Here is a 22,500-nt window from a genome sequence, read left to right as displayed (position 1 = left end):
CTCAATGGCGTTGTTTTGGAGATGCTGAACAACAGCTCGAGCACGATGTGGTCTGGCATTATCGTCCATGAAGACTGGACGTGTGGCGAGAGCATGGTTATCGAAATGAGGCACAACAGCACCGTCCAGGATCAAGTTCTGGGACATCTGTCCATTCAGTGTTCCGGGAACTGTGATGAGGTCAAGTTTACAATCATAGGAACAACACCCCCACACCATGACGGATCCACCCCCAAATGGAACCTCAGCTTGAATGTTCCTCTGATCATATACTGTGCCTCTCTGCCTCCAAACTCGTGCCCTCCCGTCTGTATGATGCAGCAAAAATCTGCTTTCATCGGACCAGTGGATCCTTCTCCATGTCCTCAGGTTCCAGCGATTACGTGCTTGGCACCAGGCTAAACGGGCATGGCGGTGCTGATTTGTGAGGAGTGGACGTCTGATTGGTCGTCTTGCTCTCAATCCTGCAGACTTTAGGCGTCGTCTGATGGTGCTGATGGACACTCTGTTGTATGGATGCCATCCATGTCGCAGCTGTGTACAAGTAGACTTTGGGCTTCGTCTGGCTTGGCGTACGAGAGCACGGTCTTCCCTGTCATTGGTTTTTCTGGGACGTCCAGACCTCGGTGCATCCTTCACTTCACCGGAAGCAGTATGTTTACGTATTAGCCTGCTGATGACAGTGTGATTAATGTTCAATTGTGTTCCAATAGCACGACATGACATACCAGACTGGTGCATACCAATAATTCGCCATCTTTGGTTCAGAGGCACTGGACGCTTGGGCATTTCACTGGTTGGTCAAAATAAAGCTTAATTTATGCCTAATATCAAATTTTAGCTGTGTCTGCCAACATAACATACACCAAAAGAGGCTATGTGCATACTGCATTGTTAGCAAACCGACCCCCGGATCAATCATGCTCGACTGAGCATGCACGTGCAGCTCGGAACAGGGTGTGTTTGTGATATTATGTTCACAGATGTTGTAGTATATTAAATATATACTTGTAGTTTAAAAAACCGAAACTTATATTTTCTAATTTTACTTTAAAATGTGTGGTGCGATATTTATGACGAGGTGTATATATGCCTAAAATGTTGAACATTATAATGGGATTCCTAATTTAGGTGATTGCTAAATTTAGTGATGATGATGATAACTAGTTTAACGTGCCCATATACCACTAGGGTTTCGAACACTCCCATCCCGAGTCCGACCTCCGATAAGATCGGTGGCCTGACTCGGGATGGAGGGGGTGGGGGGGAGGGGGGGGGGGGTTTGGGCAGAATTTTGAAAAAAGCAATTAGTAAAAAAGTTCATAGAATAAAAAAAAGATTTAAAAAAAGGTTACAAGCCAAAAATAAAAAAGAATTGACTGCTCGGCCGAATATTTATATAATTTGGAGCATTTTAGGACAGTCCAAAATTAAATATGAGAAAGAAGAGAGGATCGGACTATTTAATAATATTTTTAAAAAAAGAAGTAATTTCGAGTTCAAATTTTGAACGCAGATCTAAAAGTTTAAAGTCCGATCGATATGTCCACGCGAGTGGCCTTGTTAAGGCCGTTTGGGTGCACAGCTTAAAGGGACGAGATGGGTTGCATCCCGTCAAGAAAACCCCTAGATTGACAGTCGATAGATGTTGAAGGTGTAGTGCTGTGCTGAAATACAGATCTTGAGAAGCCGGATCCGTCTGAACGAGAGAGAGTATCAGACTAGGGTATAGTCCAGTCGTCATGGGTTGGTATAGTGGTGCGGACGGGCCCGACTAATCAGTAATATAATAAAAAATATTTAGGGGTCACAGCTGGCTTGTGACGCTACTTTTTTTTTTCTCCAAAAGATGTGTCACGGGACCCCTGTGACAACCCTTTGGATCCGCGCCTGATAGCCTCGTTATAATGTCATTTTCTTTGTCCATGCATTTGTGATATAAACATGTACATATAAATCCGTTGCAAAAAAATAATAAAGTACATACAATTATTCATAATGTATCAATTAAAATTGTAATCTGTTCTCGGTCAACATGGAGAAATTCAACCTGTGACTTTATGTGTTAACAAGTCGATCACCCATATATTTTACAATATAAATGTATAAAACAGAAGTAAATGAATTTCTTAAGATGTAATGTTTTGCAGGCATGTAATTCAATACATAAAGCTTTACATTTCAAAAGAAAATGAATGGTATTTTTGATAATTTTGCAACTTTAAAACTGCCCAGATATTGCAGTGTAAGGAATTGCTGCTTGCCTCCGCTTCGTGGGTAAATGTCAGTCTTTGTCAAGGTGTGCGTGTGTGTGCATGCGTGTGCGTGTATGGGCATGCGTGTCTTTGTCTGTTTGTGTGTGTGCGTGCGTGTGCGTGTGTATGTATGTGTGTGTGTATGTATGTGTGTATGTATGCATGTGCGTGTGTATGGGCATGCGTGTCTTTGTGTTTGTTTAATTGGGTTAGTGGGTGGTTTCCAACCATGTAGAAATAAATTTGATGACTTGCGTCTAAAATACAAACACTGAAATAATCACAAAATTGTTTATTAAACAAATATACAACACACCCATACAGACAACAGGAAATTAGTTTTAACAAGACATTTTAAAATATTTTTAAATTACGATAATTTATCAGTTGAGAAAAACTGATTTGATAAAATTCTATTTCCCGCTTTCCAGTAATTATAAATATGGTTAAATATAATTTAATCCCTTCCTGCGATTATTAACGCATATACTCAAATTTAATTTAATCCCCGTCCAATGATATACACAATTTCACATGTTATCTGTTTTATAGTGCAAATCTTAGTTTAGATAATGTATGTAACTAGCATACAACATGTTTACATGGCAACAAATTAAAAATCTGCTGGAAAAAAAGAGCAATACATATATGCTTTATTCTTAGTGTTGCAATAAATTTTACTGACTGCAGATTGTTACTGAAGCAAATGTTCACGTAAATAATAATGTGAACCAATTATTTTGCGGAAATTTGTGGCAATACATTAACTAGACATTGCAGAACATACCAAGAACAGCTCTATCCATATACATGTAAATATACCTCCATAGGAAGTGTTAGCTTCTACTAAAGTTAATTAACCAAACACACACACCCACAAAAAAAAATTATATTGAGGCATGTAATTCTCCAGCAGTTATATTTCCTTTATTGTAGAAGTATTAACTCAAAAGCATTCCTGGCACCAAATCAAGAAGACAAAAAGAAAAAGATGTCAATATATTAATAGTAAATAATTGTTAACTAACCGTTTGTTTTTGTTGGGCATTTTAAAACAATATTATTTATGTACTTTATAAAAGAAATTAAATTTAATATGAATTAAAGTTTAATTGACATCACAAGTAAGTAAATAAATCTGGGTTTACAATACAATGTTAATGGACCAAATGGACAAGACATTAATAAATAAAATATATTAAATCAGAAAAAAAAGAAGAAAAAAAAAGAAAGGGAATAATGCAGGGGTGGGAATTGGTGAACTGTAAAAAAGAGGAAATCTAAAGGGGTCCCGGAAATTCTTGAAATCCTGTGTTAAAATCTGTGCCATCTGAACCATTTTGGAGGAAAGGACGATTAAAATGCGAGGAAACGCAATGTTCCATGAGAGCTGATCCGAGGAGAATTCCCACCCCTCATGGGTGGATCCAGGAAATATTTTTAGGGGGGGGGGGGACCAAAAAAGAAGGGCACACTGACTCGTCAAAAGGGCACCTTACTACAAGTTTTGATATTTACAATTAATATGAATTCCTACAGTTCTACGTCATAATATACTAGCAATAATGAAGTAAATTGGCGTCACTCGCGTTAGAACCTCAATGGGGCCCCATTGAGACTCAATAACACAGACACATATCTGCAAGCTTGCGCATGTACACGAAAATCTTGATTTCATTTATCTACAATATAATTATTGTTTACTTAAAAAAAAAAAAAATTCTACAAACAAAAAGGGCACTTGGACATTTTGAGGGCACTTGAACAATTTTTTTGGGGGGACGCATCCCCCTGGTCCCCCCCCCCCCTTGGATCCGCCCATGCCCCTGATAATGAGAACAAAATCAACTCAACTTAAAATAAAAACATGCCTATGCAAAACACATATTCAGTGTCACTAACTACAACACAGAACACTGGTGACAGAAGAAAACATGGAAATACCATGAAAATTGATGCCACTTTGAAAAGCCAGTCAAGTCAAAAATAATTTAATTTAATTCAATTTGCATGCCAATCTAAAAGCAATTTAATTTAATTCAATTTACATGCCAATCTAATCTAAAAGTAACCAAATTATTGTTTTTCATTCCATTTACCTGCAATACATTTGCCTTAAATCAATATCAAGATTATGAATCGATTGAAAAAAAATTAAATCATAAAAATTAATTACGAAAAGGTATGAAAAGCTGGGTTGTTGTTTTTTCCAATTTACTTAATCAAATGCTTTTATAGATGAATATAATATAAATCAACATTACAACAATCTGTATTTAGTCTTTAAATGACGACATTACAATAATCTGTATTTAAGATTTAAATGACAACACTGCAATTGTCTGTTGTTGTTTTTTTCAATCATTACTGTAGTATTAATCTTTTAGAGGACACACATTACAAAAGTGTGTTTTAAATTTGTAAATGAGCACATTACTGTGAATCCATTTATTTTTTTAATCTTTACAAGGACAATAATGTTACAATAGTCTGATTTTACTGTTCGAATGAAGACATTACAACAGTCTGTTTGAAATCTTTAAGAGAGGACACACATTACAACAGTCTGTTTTGAATTCTTTATCCAGTGTTGAAGCGATGTCTTCAGTTTCTCTTATTCTTCTTGCTTTCCTGCAATGATGAAAGTAATTTGTTAGGTGATGAAAAAAAAAAATAATCTTTAAGTTACGGGTCTGTTACAGAATAGGGTATTATCTTTCAAAGGACAGAAATATATTTTATTATTTCTCACCTGGGCCTGTGCTTATAAAATGTTTTAGAGTCCAGACTCAATCTCTAATGACGTCACACGCATACAATTTGTATGGAGTTGTCATGACATTAGTGTCTCAGTCTCTATTAAGAGTCTCGAGTCTAGACTAAAAGTTTTATAAGACCAGGCCTGGTCAACGTTGTACAAATTTCATATGCACCACCTGTTGCACATTAGTTACTAAATTGGAGAAAACTTGGAGTGTTTTCTCTTTTATAGATACATTACCTGTCCTCAAACAAGGGCACCTCCCCCCACGCAAGTGGTCTGGTCCGAACATCCCAACAGCCAATGGGATGGCCTAAATTCTTCTACTGCATACTGCTCTCTAGTTCCGGTCACATGACTGTAACTTCCTTCTTTTTCCCTGAGCGCATCACACGGAGAACAGGAAGTGGGGAGGCCCGGGCGGGATGGAATCTTGAGGACAGGTAATGTATCTATAAAAGAGAAAACACTCCAAGTTTCCTCCATTTCTTTTCACATTACCTGTCCTCAAACAAGGGCAGCATTCAACAGATGGTGGTGGGTGCCGAGATCCGTAGATGCTTATGACAACTCCCCAAACTGGAAAGAGGCTGACTAGTGGAAGAATGAGGCCAACCCTGGTAAGCCCTCCTCCTAGGGATGCTCCTCACAGACCAATGCAGGTGATGTTAGTAACAACAACCAGAATGGTGGCATCAGTCAGCAGTGGCAGGTACGGCTCCCAGAACAAATGTACCAGGAGGCAGAAGCCACATCACATGCTGGTTCTGACAGGGTGGGAAGACGTAGCCACCAGGGATGCAGGTGTTAGGTAACCCCTCACGTATTGAAGTGTTAGTAATAACAAGCGACAACGTAATGAGGTGCATCCGTCAGAACATTGAACAAAACAAGCCCTCCGAGTGTTTTCGGTCTAGTAAACCAAAGAACTGTTAGTTCAATAACGACAACAAATAACCACATGCAGTGCAGGGTAAAGGTTATCGAGACAAAAGTTCCGGCACCAGTGCGTGAACTGTGCAAAAGAACAAGTCTAAGCAATCCTCACCTGTCGATTCAATGGACATCTCGGTATGTAGCCCAGAATCCGACAGACATCAAAGGCGACGAGGACGGCTTGTATTCAACAGAGTCTGTGCAGCAACAACCGGAACCAGATGATGGAAACCTTCAACGTCCTCTGTGGAGATATCCCTCAGATAATAGTTGGCGAAGATGGAGTCCGTAGCCCAGAAACAACCAGTGAGGACATCGTGGCCGCCAAGGCACGGAGTTCATGCGGATGGAGGAGGTAAACCCTCCTTCTGATAGGCGGTCAGGATAGCAGACCGGATCCAGGTGGCCACCGTGTTCTTGGTGATATCCCTCAACCGACTCTGGTTCTTGCGATGTTGGCGAAAAGGCGATGTTGGCGAAAAGATCTGGTCCTCTTGATGTACTGGTGCAGGGCTCTGACAGGGCACAACACCAAGTCCTCAACGTCCGCTGGACCAATGATAGAGGAGAGGGCCTGCACATCATACGAACGAGGCGCTTGGTCTGGTAACTGATTCTTTGCAACAAAGTTCATGAGTAACCCCAAGTTGACCGCACGACGAACTCGGTGAAAACGTACCAAGTCCACATCAAGAGCATGGAGTTCTGAGACACGAGCAGCCGTGGCAAAACCGAGTAAAAACACCGTCTTCCGTGTCAAGTCTTGCAGGGAAGAGGATTCGATCGGCACATAAGGTGCGGTCGATAACGCTCGTAACACCAGATTCAGGTCCCATCTTGGTGGCCAAACCGATGTACTTGATCCTCAAGGCGAAACCCTTTGATCATCTTATGGATCTCAGGAATACCCGATAACTTTGCTCCAGTAGCGACACCACGAACAGTAGCGATGACCGAAACGTACCCAGCGATGGTAGACCCCTTCAATCGTAAAGCGGTCCGCACATACAGCAAAAAAAGCAGCGAGACGAGGTACCTGGATCGTCTGAGGTTTTGAGTTTTTTTGCCGGACACCATCGGTGAAAGCAAAGCCATCTGACGTTATAAGCCGCAGTAGTAGATGATCTGTGTGCTTTCAAAATGGCCGCCGTGGACTGCGAAGAAAAGCCTTTTTTCCTCAAACTCTTGGAGATAAAGTCCACGCGTGCAGTTGGAACAACTGCGGACGAGGATGGTATAGTCTTGACGTGGGATGCAACAACAGATGATCCCAGTCTGGCAGTGGTAAAGGATGCGGATCGGCAAAATGTATTAGATCTGGATACCACATCCTGGATGGCCATATCGGAGCAATGAGCAACAGGCGACAATGGTACAGATGAAACCTCTGACGCACCCTTGGAAGGAGGATTGGTGGAGGAAAAGCGTACGCTTCCATCTGTCCTCAGCTGATGGCCAAGGTGTCGAGATCCAGAGCTTCGGGATCTGGCACCGGAGACATGTAAACCCTCAGCTGATGGTTGAATCGTGTGGCGAAGAAATCGATGTTTGGTGTCCAAAGTTTGACGCACATCCATCGAAACGCTTCGGGATGGAGCATCCATTCTGTCGGCTGTGGAGATGATGGGCGAGACAGCGTGTCGGCTAGCACATTGGAAACCCCTGGAATATGGCGAGACCGAAGTTGCAGCGGAATCTCGTCGACCAGCTTGTAGAGACGATAAGTCAACTGCAGCAGACTGCTGGAGTGTGTTCCGCCCTGGCGATTGATGTAAGCCGCTGCAGTGATACTGTCTGTGGCTACCATGAGAGAGGCGCCTGACAGCATCTCTCGCCATTGAAGGATGACATTGTAAACTGCCAACATCTCCAACAGGTTGATGTGTAGATCGGCTTCATCTGGAAACCACAGCCACCAACAGGACTGCTGGGCGACTGGTAACCGGATCAGCAAATCTGCGTTATTGTACTGAATGCATGGATTCAGAAACAAACTGGATACCGCGACCTCTAAGCGTCAAATGTTGCGCCGACGTCAAAATTCTCTTGCAATGATACTTCATGAAACAGTAATAGAGTGATTCAGGAATCAAGACATCGGAAACAGCGATCCCGTGATACAGGCAAGAGCCAAAACAGCGTAGCAACTCACTACGCTATATGCCCGATATACGTGGAAGTGAAGCAACGCAAAACAGCAACCGGCTAAAATCCACGGCCGTCACACCACCCGGTGCGAAACAGCACAAGAGACAATCTAGACAGCATCGGTCACGAACGCTGGCGGTAACAACAGTGAACGTCAGTGAGTTGATAAGCCGCAATGAACCATAGGAAAACGGTGACGGTAAAAACCCCGTACCACGTGATGGCAACTGGATGACTTCCGGAACCAGCGGAAGTAGCGACTGTCTTGTATCGCCACCGGATATAGAGAACGATCTGCCGAATGTCGTTGAACCTTCCTCGAACAAGAGAATATCGGTGCACGGGATCTCAACACAAGTGACCGGACCAGTAGACCATCTTCGTCACCAACCCGGAACGCTTGTAACGTCGAACCCCTTCATGGCAAACAACCGTATGTAGACCACATGTCTGCCAAGATTACCGGCTTGTGCTGAAAGTCAAGAATGGATCGCTTCAGGCAAGTCGGTTGACGATAGTGTGCAATCGTAGTGCACATCGACGTCACGGAAGATATAAGGTAGACCAACATCAAAGTCGACGGCTGGAACAAGGCATATCCTCTGGCATCCTGCACATGAGTAGTTATGGTCGCCAGGAAAACATCAAATAGGACAGCATGTACAACATCTACGCTGAACTGAAGCCATCGACAGGACGCGCCGATCTAAGTTCTAGGAAGACGTCTGGTCCCGCCGGAAACAGCGTCATCCAAGGCCAGCGCCACACCATTGAAGGATAGGTTGAAGACGGGATACGTTCGTTGTGACGAATGGGGAACGGCACAAACGAAGTCGACTCAAGTAAACCTCGACATCGGATCAGTCCTCAAACGGAAACCTTCCCGAATGGTGCCAGTGGACTGTGCAGTGACGAAAGCATATCATACACCACAGCGAGACAATCCGTCACAGCCATGTGGGTCACTGCGTCCGGATCTTCTATAACGGAAGGTGCCGACGCATCATCTGGAAAATCGCTCAGTAACCTGGCACAGGCAATTCGATCCAATGTACTGGCTGCAATCGGAAACACGGACCGTGGACGGTCCCGTCAGGAGCCGGTGTAAACCGTGAATGCCGGATCAGCTGCCGACTGGTGTGGACGGTACGATGTACACAGACCGGCAGGAGCCGGTGGAACCCTGGACACTGTACCATTTCGATCAATCACGGGACGACGGTACCGAACGGTGAGCCGATGACGCAATATTCCAGTTCGTTACAGGGCTTTGTCTGCTTGCTGGAACAAACGATCCGCACGGGCCTGTTACTGGTAGCCGTTTAAACCGACGGGGGCCTGTGGCAGCAACGATCGAAAACCGACATATGCCGGTGGAACCTCCGTGGCGATCATCAAAACCGGACCCTTCTTGGCTGAAATCGGTGGATGGGCCAGCGGTGGTAGCATATCAGATATGACAGCCAGACAGTCCATCAGTGACAGGTGGTCCACTGCATCCAGATCTTCCAGCACCGCAAGAACCGATACATCATCAGATAAGTCACGTAGCACCTGAGAACAGGCCAGTCGCTCTAGTCATGGTCCGATGGAGATACCGGAGAACCGGACCATGGGAGGTCCCGTGTGGAACGGATGACCACATCCTCCGGAGGGACATAAGTCGCTATCATCGGTGTCGGTCCCTTCTTGGACGGCGTCGGTGGATGTGGCAAGGACGGCAACATGTCGTAGACCGCCGCCAAGCAATCCCTCATAGTCATATGGTCCATAGAGTCGGGCTCTTCAATAACAGATGCCACAGGAGCTTCATCACCAACGTCTCGTAGAACTCGAGCACAGGCCAATCGATCTACCGTAATGGAAGCCGCCGGTTAAACCGGACCGTGGACGGTCCCATCTAGATCCCTCGGAGGCCTTGGAAGCCACATCAACTGAAGGTCGGCGCTGACGATCTGTGGAACCTGTAGGGAGCCGTACAGGTCGTGTGGAGCAGCTACGGTCCCGGCTCCGATGCGCCGAAGAGGACTTCCCCGCCGAAGATCGGTGAGCCTTGGAATCCGTGGAGCGTCTATCTGAATGAGCCGGCTTCTTAGAGGGCTGCGTAGAGACCGCAGGCCTGTCATCCGAAGTCTTAGGTATCAGTGGAGCTGAAGAAGCCGCACCCTCTGAAGAGGGGACTGGAACCGGACCTGACCCCGAAACCGCCGGTTTGGGTACGGTCGCCATCGACGCCATTGTTTCTTGAAGCATGGACTGCAAAATGGAGCGTACACTTCCGCCACGAAGTCTGCTATGGAAGGCGAAAATTCCACCTTCTTGGCCCTCGCTGACACCTTCAGGTAAGCCGCGAACTCGACATCTGATAACTCCGAACAAGGTCGCATCTTGAAGTAAGGGCAAACGAAACACAACCCAGACATAAGTCGTGTGGGTCGCCGCCGACAGTAAACTTCTTACAGCGTAAACACGCTCGTACAAGTCGCTGAACATTAACATCAGACATGATAACAATTTTTCAATCTGTTTTTACTTAGCGATTCTACTAGAGCACATTAATTAATTAATAATCAGCTACTGGATGTCCAACATTTGATAAACATTTTTTATAAAGGCTCTGAGAAACCTGTTTAATTTTTCCATTAGGCCAAAAAAAAAAAATATGTCATTCTGGTTACCCGATTGACCCTAAATTCATATAAAAACATATTATTAAGTTTTAAACCCATACCAAATCATATTAAAAAAATTGGAAACAAAAATTAAGTGGAAATAAAAAAGTTTCTTTACAAATTATATTCAAATTGCATCGGCTAAATCTTACTTTACAATGCAGGTATGAAGACAACTGATGGAACAGCCAACATAGAGAATGCACGGTTCTACCTTTAGTCTCAATGTACTGCATTATTGATTATTTCGATAGCAATGCAACTAAGGCTCTTCTAGCATTTAGTCTTCACCCCTGTATTAAAACTGAGATTAATCTACATAATGTGATGGTAATTTATTAAGAAACGTTTTTTTTTAAATAAATTTACACAGGAATGTTTTGTAAAAAAAAAAAACATTGAGTTGGTATAGATTTAAAACTCAGCAAATTTGTAGGAAGGTGCCAAAAAGTGGGGAGTGGCACACACACACACATGTATAAATAAGTAAAAAACAATGTTACTGAGCACTACAAAGTGAGGGGCATATGCCCCCCCCCGAACCTCCTACGCCAGTGCTCAGTAATGTTTTAATAATATAATATTTAATATGATTAATTACAGAGTTATATGCCAATTCATCAGTTCCCTTTTCACACAAACAGTTCTACAATTAGACGACGTATGAGAATAACTGGGAGACCAATTAAGAGATCTATGTGGTTGCTTAATAGTAATTAATACAGATCAGTATATTTTATGCGGAAGTATCCACTCAAATTGGTTCCACTGTACATCGCACATGGCATGTTTTGTCCATATAAAACAGAGATAATTATCTGTGCATGCTGCAAGTCACACACACAATGGTAACAGATGGTTACTTCCCATGGGCTAGATTTATACTCTGATAGTTGATAGTAGCAAGGGATCTTTTATATGCACCATCCCACAGACAGGGTAGTACATACCACGGCCTTTGATATACCAGTCGTGGTGCATTGGCTGGAAAGAGAAATAGCCCAATGGGTCCACCGACGGGGATCGATCCCACACCGACCGCGTATCACGCGAACACTGTACCACTGGGCTACGTCCCGCCCCTGCTTTAAACATGCTCAAGCCTAAACAACACCCAGAGACAACACAGCACATACCCTATTGTTTGAAATCACCTGTTATCTCTTCAAACTTAAGCAGTACCTCAGAGCATTTATATCTGAGACAGGACAGCACATACCATATTTGACATAAATTCTAATCTCTATAGATTAGATTTAAGCAATGTCTCGGAGCATTCAATCCAAAACAGGACAGCACATACCGTGGTATTTGATTTTACTCACCTGAGTTCTCTGTTTAGATCTAAGCAATGTCTCAGAGCATTCACATCTCCCAGGTTATACAGAAGATAAATACTCTCGAACTCTTCCCGGCATTTGTAAGTTCCTTGTACCTCATCGTACAACACCAGGAGGCGCTTCAGACACTCCTGGGCATGCTGGGAGTTTATGACGGGGTTAAAGGTTGAAATATTTGCTGTTCCCAACCTGTTTAAATAATAAGTTTTATTCGTATTCAGGATGCGTTTTTTAGATTCTCATGTAAATTATAAATAAATACAAAAAGAGTTTGGTATTCAGGTGGGAGAGGAGGAAATATGAATAAAAAGACACTGGATCAAATACAACTACATGTATGTACCATTTATACAATTTAAAAGTTCCAATCTACATGTACATGTAAGTTATATTCAGTGTTTAAGAATATGTTTATAAATCATTAACTTTTCATCAAAGTAATGACCAAAAGGCAATTTTTGACTAACTGATACCAGGAGGGGATGGGGAGGACATATCTGCCCTGTTTAGTTAAAGATTGCTTTCTTTAATGACACTACTAGCTGCATGCTGGTAAACAAAATCGGCCAAAGTGTTCTGAATACTTTTTTCACTGCTTATTGTACATACTGGAGAATCAGTAAATTGATTTATTATATAAACTAAATTTTTGGTTGTGTTACAAACATTACATTTTAGACATTCCGAAATAATACGCTGTTATGAATGCGCAAAATTCCGGTAACCAGGCGGGCAATTCACAATAAGGTTTTGACTCACCCGAAATTGTTTTCACTGGCCAGCGGCGACCGGGTGACCGTAAAATGCACAGTCTGTGCACAGGCAGATCATGGGGGGGGGGGGGGGGGGGGGGGGGGCCAGGGGCCTGCCCGCCCCCCCCCCCCCCTAAATTTGGCAACAGTTATAATTTTATTATATATTAATTTTCAGTTTTTAACGATCCCCTCCAAACCTCCCCCAAAGTTCAATTAGCATTCTGCCTCATGTCATGGGGCCCCCCATAATGGATTTTCTGGATCTGCCACTGCTGTGTATACATGTATGTGTTGCATGACCAGACCTAAGCATGTGTTCTAACAATAATACAGTCAACTCTCGTTGTTACGGTATCCATTACAACGGAATATGCGGGTACCGGCACACTTTCACTGGGAACCAACGTGTTTCAGTTTTAATCTGATCATTACAAGAGAATATTCGGGTACCGGCACACGTTTACTGGGAACCAACGTTTTTTAGTTTTAATCTGATCATTATAACAGAATATTCGAGTTCTGGCACCGGCAGTCCTTTACGGTGAAAAAACGTGTTCAAATCGTATTGGACGTTTCTAATGATATTCCAAGTGATGACTGTGAAGATGACACTGACGACAATACTGAAGATGTGGTCAAGAAATGTGAGGCCAAACAAGGACTTTCTGTTGCAATAAGGTACTTTGAGCAGAACCCTTTGATTGGCTTTGAACATCTTGACTCGTTGTGGAATGTAGTACGTGCAGTCGAGCACTACAATGCCGGACATGTTCAAACATCAGTCAAGGACTTTATTGTAAGAAAGTGACTTCTGTGAATTCAGCTAGTAAATGTTCATTTTGTTATTTGAATTAAAAGCAAATTAAATCTTTTCTTGTTGTTCTTTCTTCGTTAGTAAGTTATTACATATTATAGTATTATGATTTCTAAATTTTTAAAGCTAGTTATGTGAACGAACTAGCTGAGGGAGATAACTCTTCACGAAATCATTATACAGGCAAACTCTTTATAATGGCAATTTAAGCATATGACAAACATGGCCGTTATAACAAGAGTTGACTGTATTGATAAAAATATTAATGAAAATACAAATTAAACAAACATAAAGTTCGCTTAACAAAAGGTCTTGCCTATCACAAACTTTTTTCAGTGCACTATGATGAATATCCATAGATGCAACTCTAAAGCAAGTTTCACTGACTAGGACTTATAGTTTGTGAGAAACTGATCTAAAGATGAACCTTGAACGTCAAACTTTAATGCAAACGTCGATGCTATCACTGCCTCAACAGTGAGATATGATTGCAAATTTCATGAGATGAGATATAACTCATATTTGACAAAAAACATGAAATTTTATATTTACTATATAACTTTTCTTATTTTACCTTTAGTTTTAAAATGCCAGCAGCAAAATAGTTCCAGCTTTCTTACAGTGAAGACAACACTTCCTACAGTGACGATAACACATTTTAGACTGAAATAGTGAAATGAGTCACTGAGTGACTGATAACACTTTTATTTCACTGATATTTTAAGATATTTCACAAAATGATATATAATAAATATACAATATTATTGTTTTTTAAAAATGTTTTTACTTATTAAAGATATATTGCACAGTTTTCAGCAGTACTGGAGCTGGACGAAGACTCTCTGGGCCCGGTACGTGACACCCTGCAGCTGGCCGGCTGTATTCTTTGATCATTTTACCAACTTCTGCAGTTTGTAATCTGAAACACAGAAACAAACCAGTTGTTATACTGAGGCAATTACACAACTCTCACACATCTGGAATTTTATCTGCAAATGTGTGCATGCATTAAATGGCTGTTTCTTTATGCATGCATGAAAACAAAACCAGACACAACCAGATTAGACATCTATAAAATGTATCCACATATACATGTAGATTGCAACAATATTTATTGTTGCAATCTACATTTAACCTTTTACTCAACAATCAACTACACAATCGGTTTTCTAAATTCAATTATAATTTGATGATTTGACAAACAACTGCAGTGCTTATGGTTTGAAAATGTATGAAAAGTGAAAACTGATCTCCTGAAATTATATACGAGAACCCTGGCTCTCCAGGGCTAACCCTGTCCATTGCCAAATTAGCCAAGTTCTAAATTGTATATAAAGTGGCTAAAACATTTAGTATTTGACCACTGATATTTTGATTAAATTAGCCACTTTTGAGTAATTTTCAAACAAATATTGTGTACATGTATTCTACATACTGGTATCTAAACAAAACCTCTACATATCATATGACATACATGTATCTACATGGCTATAACAAACATCTTTTCAGTGTGACCCATTATGTAGCTCTCAATGTCTAATTCACAGTAATAATTTTGAAAAATAAATGTACAATATCAGCCAATATTTTGTTTTCAAAATCTTGATTAGCAATATTTCAAGTGAGTTAAAAATTGATTAGAATATATAGGCCCTACTGTTTAATGTTTTGAAATTGTGTAGTGATCCCTGAAACTTGTGTAATGAATCGTAGCGCGATACTGAACAAAACGTTTCCTGGATATTAGCATGTGATGAGGTGAGCAGATTTTCGTCCACACAGAAATTGTTTTGTGAAAGTGAGAGCAACTGCTTGCGTCAAGCCATAAGGACTGAAACTGAAACTCTGTGAATCTCCCAGCATAAAAAAACATTTCCTTCCTTCCTACTTCCGATTCCTGTACTTCTCGGTTCTTCTTTCATGTGCCGACTCTAACTGGTGGAGACGGCCCTCCTTTTCCCTCCTACAATGATAACAAAACAGCATTTAATGATTTATGTATATACTGTATATATATACACACACACTGGAGCAAAGCCTAAAATTTGGATATAAATAATACAGATATTTGGGCAAAATGTGCTAACCTGTGACCTTTTAACCATGTATTTCCATCATTCTACCTTCAAAATTAGTTGTCATCCATGTAAAAATGCTTAGTGGTTCGTTTACAACCCTATAATACTTAATAGGCTATATAGCAGTCTGGTAGTAATGCTAATATGAATAAATGTTGTTATCCAGATTCAGGCATTTTCCTTTAATTCGGGCAAAGCCAGCCATGCCCCACTACAAAATTGGGAGCCCATACTCCTATGCTGCCAAATGGCTATATATATATACATGTATACTCATAATTATATAGGGCTGCAAACGGTACATTACGCATTCCTTCATGGCTTGCAACTAATTTTGTGGGTAGATTAATGCATGTAAATAGATGGTAAACATGTCTCAGTTTACCACATTTTGCCAGATTATCTCTATAATATTTGCCCAAATTTAAGGATTTGCTTTATACCCCCCCCCCCCCCACACACACACACACAGACACACACATCGCCCACCTCTTCCCTGTGTCTTGTATGCTTATGTGCTCATCTTTGGATATAATTTCTCTGTTCTTTGACATTGTCCTGAACAATTTCAAGCACTCGTAATGCATACATCAGCACTGTTCACTTATTTTTTTTTTATGAAAAGTGTCAAATACTTTCACTTAAACAACCCTTTCTGTGCGTTTAAGTATGTCAATGCATTTTAAATGCAGGAGTATAACTTGGTCTTGATTATCTGTGTGTAACATAAACATGCTTCATAATTTGGTTACTAAAATACACACGGCTGTTTTGGATAGTTACATAAAAAAATGCTACACTGCTACACTGAGAAAATCCTGGCGATCTCGCCACAGCCTGAAAAAGTGAAATAATAAGAAATGTAAACTTAAAAAATGTTACATTACATGATGAAACAAACCATAAATGTGTACTTTACGTGTATTTATTATAATAAACTGTAAACTTAAACAAGAAAAATCCTGGCGATCTCGCCCCGGCTTGCAAGTGAAATCGTCAGAAATGTAAACTACCAATGTATTACATTTTACAACAAGAAAATCAAACCATGACTACTGCACATGTTTTTACTTAATGAAGTAAACATATAACAGCTTGTAACTTGAATATTGTTGAGTTATAATGTACTGGCGACTTCGCTAAACAGACATGCAACACGGAAGTAAATATGGCGATCTCGCCACAGCGTGTCCCAACACAAAACTAGTAGTATAAGTGGTATAACCATGTAGTTTTGGCACAAAAACATGCTGATAATGACAGTAGATGTATACTATAATATATGTTGTAATATATGTCTTCTAGCAAGTCTAATATGTATGATAACTTCGCCTAACGATGAAAATAAGTCCTGGCGAACTCACCCGGGGCGACTTCGCCAGGGCGAGATCGACACGGGGCGATATCGCCATACTTCGTTACAGATGGTTAGGGGATAAATACCTTTTTGTAAATTTTGCCCTAGATGTCATTGTCATACTACCAGGGATTTTGCATGTAACCTTTTGTAAGGGTGGGGGTGGGGAGTGGGTGGGGAGGGGGATGAGGAGGGGGTTGGGGAGTCCATTGAGATCCTATGATGCTAGTTCATCAAGATAAACGTCTCTGGCACGATATTCATTATTGTGATGTTTATTGCTGATCGGAGGTCCAATAAATGTGAAAATGTTAAAAAAACGGATCGTAGATGTTTACCTTGGTGAACTATTATGATGCAAGTATCTCAAGAGAGGATCTAACGACTGGACTAGATCCTACCCTGCCCTGCCAAATAATAAAATGTAGGCCTACATAATTTTTATGCAGTATTTTGTCAATATTTTGTAGGTGAACTGCCGTGTAACTTACTGTAAGTACAAATTTAACAATCATAACTAGTTCATAAAAATAAACTCGAATGTAAATGTAATGTGCATTTTGTATGACTTACATTTGGTTTTATTTTTATGAACTACGATCATAACATGATCATCATCATGATCATGATGATGATCGTCTAAATTTCGCTTACATTTTAATTTCATCCAAAGGACACATAGTTTGGCATGTTCCTATGATGAACTTTTCACACTCCATCTCTGATGCATTTAGTTATTGATCACCCGATCAATTTTTTGTACAAAAGCCAAAGAGAGGTTTGTTTATATTTTGATGTAGACATTTTGCTAACAGGTAGCACTATACCAATTAATTTCCGGCTGGGTCGAAGTTCGAGGTGCAGCGAACTTTTGATAGAGAAGTTAACACCACAAGTCCTGTGATTGGTTATAAATGTGAGTGTGTTGGTTGTAAAAAAAATAGTTTCATCTGGGCTAAAAATGTATACAATTTTAATTCATCTAGTACCACTGTGTCAAGTAGCCTTGTGTTTTGAACATGTATGGGGTACATGTAAGAAAAAGTACTAAAATTGTGTGCGAAACTAGGGGTGTTGTAAAAACATCTGGTTATACCGAAAATGAGCCATGAAAGGTACCATTTTCTGCAGTTAATACTTTGAGGTAGGGGTTGTAGTACTGATATTTATGGGTCATAGTTTGGTTGATATATTGCATATAGTGTTTTTAAACACAAACGTTAACATGGTCGCCTATGGGATTTTAATTGGTATAGTCCAACCAACAGGAAGCGGCCATCTTGCCAAGGGACATAACTTTAATAATCCTGTTAAAAAGTAAACTGCGTTCAGCGCAGCGATTATAGTACGCTAACGTTCGCGGAATAATGTTATTAGTATCCTCTGTCTGGATGGTCTTAGCCTATATAATACCCCGCTATCTACAAGGCTTCTCTACATTTACTAAAATAAGATAAAAATGTTTAATTATTATTATTATATTGTTGTTGTTGTTATTGTTATTATTATTATTATTATTATTATTATTATTATTATTATTATTAATAATGGGTTTTTTTTAAACGTTTTGCTTAAAAAAGAAGAAAAAAAGCTGAAATATGTCAAAAAGGTAACCTCACTGTGTTACATCACTTTCTCTGCTGTCCACATAGGCCTATGTAGCACGCTCGTATGGACGATATCTGGAAGGCAGTTACAGCGTCTAGTGGGGTAAACCGAATATTTCTCTCTGTAAAATTTTATTTCACGTAGTTTTTTTATGTTTTAATGATTTGTCTATTTTCTATTCATATCTTTTGTTGTATGGTTCTAAAAAAAGCCATTGAACACACGATCTATAAATATAAAATGGTGAAATCATTCAAAAAATAAATATAAAACATGAAGCAAAGCTTTACGAAAACAGAAATGTTCGGTCTACTAGTGGAGGTTGGGGACACAAACCATAGTTTTTATCTTTATATAGATTGGACAAAACGAACGTAGCCGACATTTTCGTCCTCGAGTGTTCAGTAAACATATTTTATTATGATACAAGCACAAAGACTTTTAATGTAGCCTACATATATTTGTAACATTCATGGAGAACCTGGTTAACTGTAAATAGGTAGGATATTAAAACATAAATGGGGCAACGTTAAAAAAAAGGGGCGGGGAGTTGTGGTGTTCCGCGTATTTATTTGGATAGCCTACAAGGTGTGCACTGCTTTGCTTTTACGTATGTTTTACGTATGTTCCACACACTTTCAAGTTGCACTGAAATAGCATTTTACAGCCATGACAGAAGCAAATGATCAGGATTTTTATTATTATAATAATTATTATTATTATTATTTTTTATTTTTTTTATTTTTTTATTTTTTTATTTTATTTTTTTTTTGGGGGGGGGGGGGGGTGGCTGGGGTTGAGCGAATGAGAGTTTTGAGAGAAAACTTTAGATTCCCTAAAATGCGATTTCACATATTCTGTAAATAAAATAATTGTTACTGGGTTGAAAAAATCTCAATAGTTGAAGAGTATATATTAAATTCCTTGCTCATTACAAAATTGGGAATAATTAAAGAATGTTTCATCGCTGGTTGTACACCTGTCTTTGATTTTTTTTTTATTTTTTTTTTTTTCGTTTTAAATGACTTACTAACATAAAAAAAAAAAAAAAATACATCACTCATGTTGTTCCCTTTTTGCAAAATCTTACACGTTTAGTGCTGTCAAATATTTGCAAGCAGTGTTTTGATTGGACAAATGAAAGGTTATACAATAGAACGTTTTCTCTTCTTTGTTCTTTTTTAATTTTATTTTTAAAAATGTATAATCTGAAAGAGACATTTTGACCTGGGTACCACTTTAATAGTTGACGTTTTGACTGTTGACGTTTTGCCCATTGATATTTAAACCGTTGACATTTTAACCGTTGACATTTTGTCCCTACAACCGTTTTACTTTTGTAGATTGGTCTGTTATCGATCTCCGGTTAGGGCCCATTGGCATTGGGCTATTTCTAGTTCCAGCCAGTGCGCCACAACTCACGGACATAGGAAGGTGTTAAAAAGTGTGTTCCTTCCTAAGACTATATTTCAAAATTACCAAATATTTGACATCCAATAGCTGATGAATAATAAATCAATGTACTCTAGTGGTGTCTTTAAACAAAACAAAATGTTATTCATGTAGGCACAAGAGCTACATATACTGCTTTAGAATAAACTACATTAGTACATTTTGTTATTTGCACGCCCGTTACTTCCGCCCTGTTGGTGCGCATGATTTTTGTCGGGAATTTGTTCTTTTACTTCCAATGTGCTTGCTATAACTTTTGAACAGAAAAACTGCCCCCCACCCCCCCCCCCCCCCCCCCCCCCCCCCCCCCCCCGCCAAAAAAAAAAAAAAAAAAAAAAAAAAATAAAAAATAAATAAAATAAAATAAAATAAAATAAAATAAATAAATAAATATATATATAAATAAAATAATAATAGTAATAAAAAGTAATAATAATAATAATAATAAAACAAAAACGAAAACAAGCACACATCAAAAAGAAAACAAACTTAATTAAAATGTTATAACTTTGATTGCTCTACAATATCTATCAGATCACATACATCCAATCTAATAAAGTAATAGTGGAGCTAATTTTAATTAGATTGACACACATCGAATTATACTTCGACATTTTCCGTTAAGTTACGAAAATTGCCGAAAACCTTACCATATAAACGCCAACAATTCTTTGACGTAGCGTTAACAATGCCAATGGTATGATATGATTATTGATGTCATAGCGATACTACGTACACTCTTCAGAAAATGTGCCAACGGAATCGCCCTTTGACATCTTATAAGCATATTTATTTTAAATGTGTATAAAAGTAAAATGTGCATGGATCTAACACTGCTGTTCTGATGCAATACTTTCTAAGCATGTCAAGTGGATATATATGAATAGAGGTAAGTGTTTAATTCTTTATTTGATTATTTAACTATTTATCAAGAGTCCCGTTAATTATGCACTGGCGGAGCCAGGATTTTACCGGAGGGAGCACTCGAGCAAACTTCCACCCTAGTACATAAATCATGTTAGGCCAATGTATAAAACTGAGTGGGGGCTATGACTGGTCAATGTCATTTGGAACTTCATATTCCTTCGGAAAACCCCACTATCGTGTAGGTCTTCATGACATACACATCACGTGGCATACTAATAAGACCGCTTTGACATTTCCCAAACTGCAAACGAAACGATAGATCCGTTTACGGGAGATACTTCTATCATCTTCTCTTAGCAAAATATTGACGCGTTTTTTCCCCTTGAATCGACAAATCTTTCATTTGGATTGATAACGTAGTAAACTCGGCCATGTATACTAGAGGGTTCACTTTTCGTTTGACAAAGCTATAGGCCTACGTCGTTATCACTACCCACGCTGGCACCATCATTATATAGATAGTTTTACTACTAATAATCTTAATGTCTGGTTCATAATTTTTTATTTGAAAAATTAAATTAAGAAAAACAAAAGTGACTGTGTTGTCAGTAAACGTTTCACAAGTATGTCACTCACAAATGGTCAAAACGGATGTTGAGAATTACATTTCGTGTGATACAAGGACCATTCCTACAATATTAAATGATATTCAAAATGCTTTTTTTTTTTAAAATATTTATTTTGTTTTATTTTTTTTTTTTCTTTAAAGAAAATGTTGTGGTTATAGCAATAATGTCGATGAAGCGAATACCAAAAAGTTATGAATCAAGATACGAAATTTGTAAATAGAAATAATTCCTCCATACATGTCCTACAGCGACTGCAATACAAATAACATTTTGGACATAAACATGAATACTACATTGTTACCTGTTTAGTGAAATTAAAACACAAGTCAATGCAGTGTGACAGAAAACTAATGTTTAAACAACATTACATGAATATACGATTGTCTGTACATGACTGGCCAGGTGGTGCCGTGGTTACAGCGCCATCTGGCATAAGGCTGGTAGGTACTGGGTTTGCAGCCCGGTACCGACTTCCACCCAGAGCGAGTTTTAAATGACTCGATGGGTAGTAAGACCACTACACCTCTTCTCTCCCTCACTAACCACTAACAATTAAGTAACGCCTAACCCATTGTCCTGGACAGGACAACCCAGACAACTGAGTTGTGTTGCCAAGGACAGCGTGTTTGAACCTTAATTGGCATATCAAGCAAGACAAACTAAGTTTGAAATAACTAAAATAATGTCTCAGGCAGGTGGTGGGAATTTAAAAAAAAAATTATCATTACATTAGAGCTAATTTTTGTCCACTGAAAACCCCCACTTAAAACATATAGTTTTGGCCCTGGTAAAACGCTTCTGAATGAATGCATTCATCCTGGCACTGGG

General features: G+C 39.5%; 1 protein-coding gene across 2 annotated transcripts; it reads right to left on the bottom strand.

Moving 5' to 3' along the window:
* Positions 1-4,688: 4,688 nt before the first annotated feature.
* Positions 4,689-17,918, bottom strand: LOC121392182 (SAC3 domain-containing protein 1-like). 2 transcript variants are annotated; one of them, XM_041523527.1, is made up of 6 exons: positions 17,771-17,918; positions 15,570-15,644; positions 14,469-14,600; positions 12,098-12,301; positions 4,872-4,886; positions 4,689-4,833 (listed from the first exon to the last, which is right to left on the bottom strand). In XM_041523527.1, exons 1-6 carry the CDS (start codon positions 17,833-17,835, stop codon positions 4,812-4,814), a joined length of 513 nt encoding a protein of 170 aa, XP_041379461.1. In that variant the 5' UTR covers positions 17,836-17,918; the 3' UTR covers positions 4,689-4,811. The 2 variants fall into 2 exon arrangements, with proteins under 2 accessions (XP_041379461.1, XP_041379460.1); XM_041523526.1 differs by having other exon boundaries at positions 4,689-4,886.
* Positions 17,919-22,500: the final 4,582 nt, after the last annotated feature.

This window comes from Gigantopelta aegis, unplaced genomic scaffold (assembly GCF_016097555.1).
Source record: "Gigantopelta aegis isolate Gae_Host unplaced genomic scaffold, Gae_host_genome ctg3477_pilon_pilon:::debris, whole genome shotgun sequence".
NCBI lineage: Eukaryota > Metazoa > Mollusca > Gastropoda > Neomphalida > Peltospiridae > Gigantopelta > Gigantopelta aegis.
Note: the sequence above shows the minus strand (reverse complement) of the source record. Positions and strands in the feature narration are given on the sequence as shown.

Coding starts and splice junctions, on each gene's coding strand:
- LOC121392182 (XM_041523526.1), bottom strand. CDS start 17,835: ATGGAGTGTGAAAAGTTCATCATAGGAACATGCCAAACTATGTGTCCT. Junction 14,601..15,569: donor GAGAAGTACAGGAATCGGAA/GTAGGAAGGAAG, acceptor TCTGTGTTTCAG/ATTACAAACTGCAGAAGTTG. Junction 4,887..12,097: donor GATCTAAACAGAGAACTCAG/GTGAGTAAAATC, acceptor TCATCATTGCAG/GAAAGCAAGAAGAATAAGAG.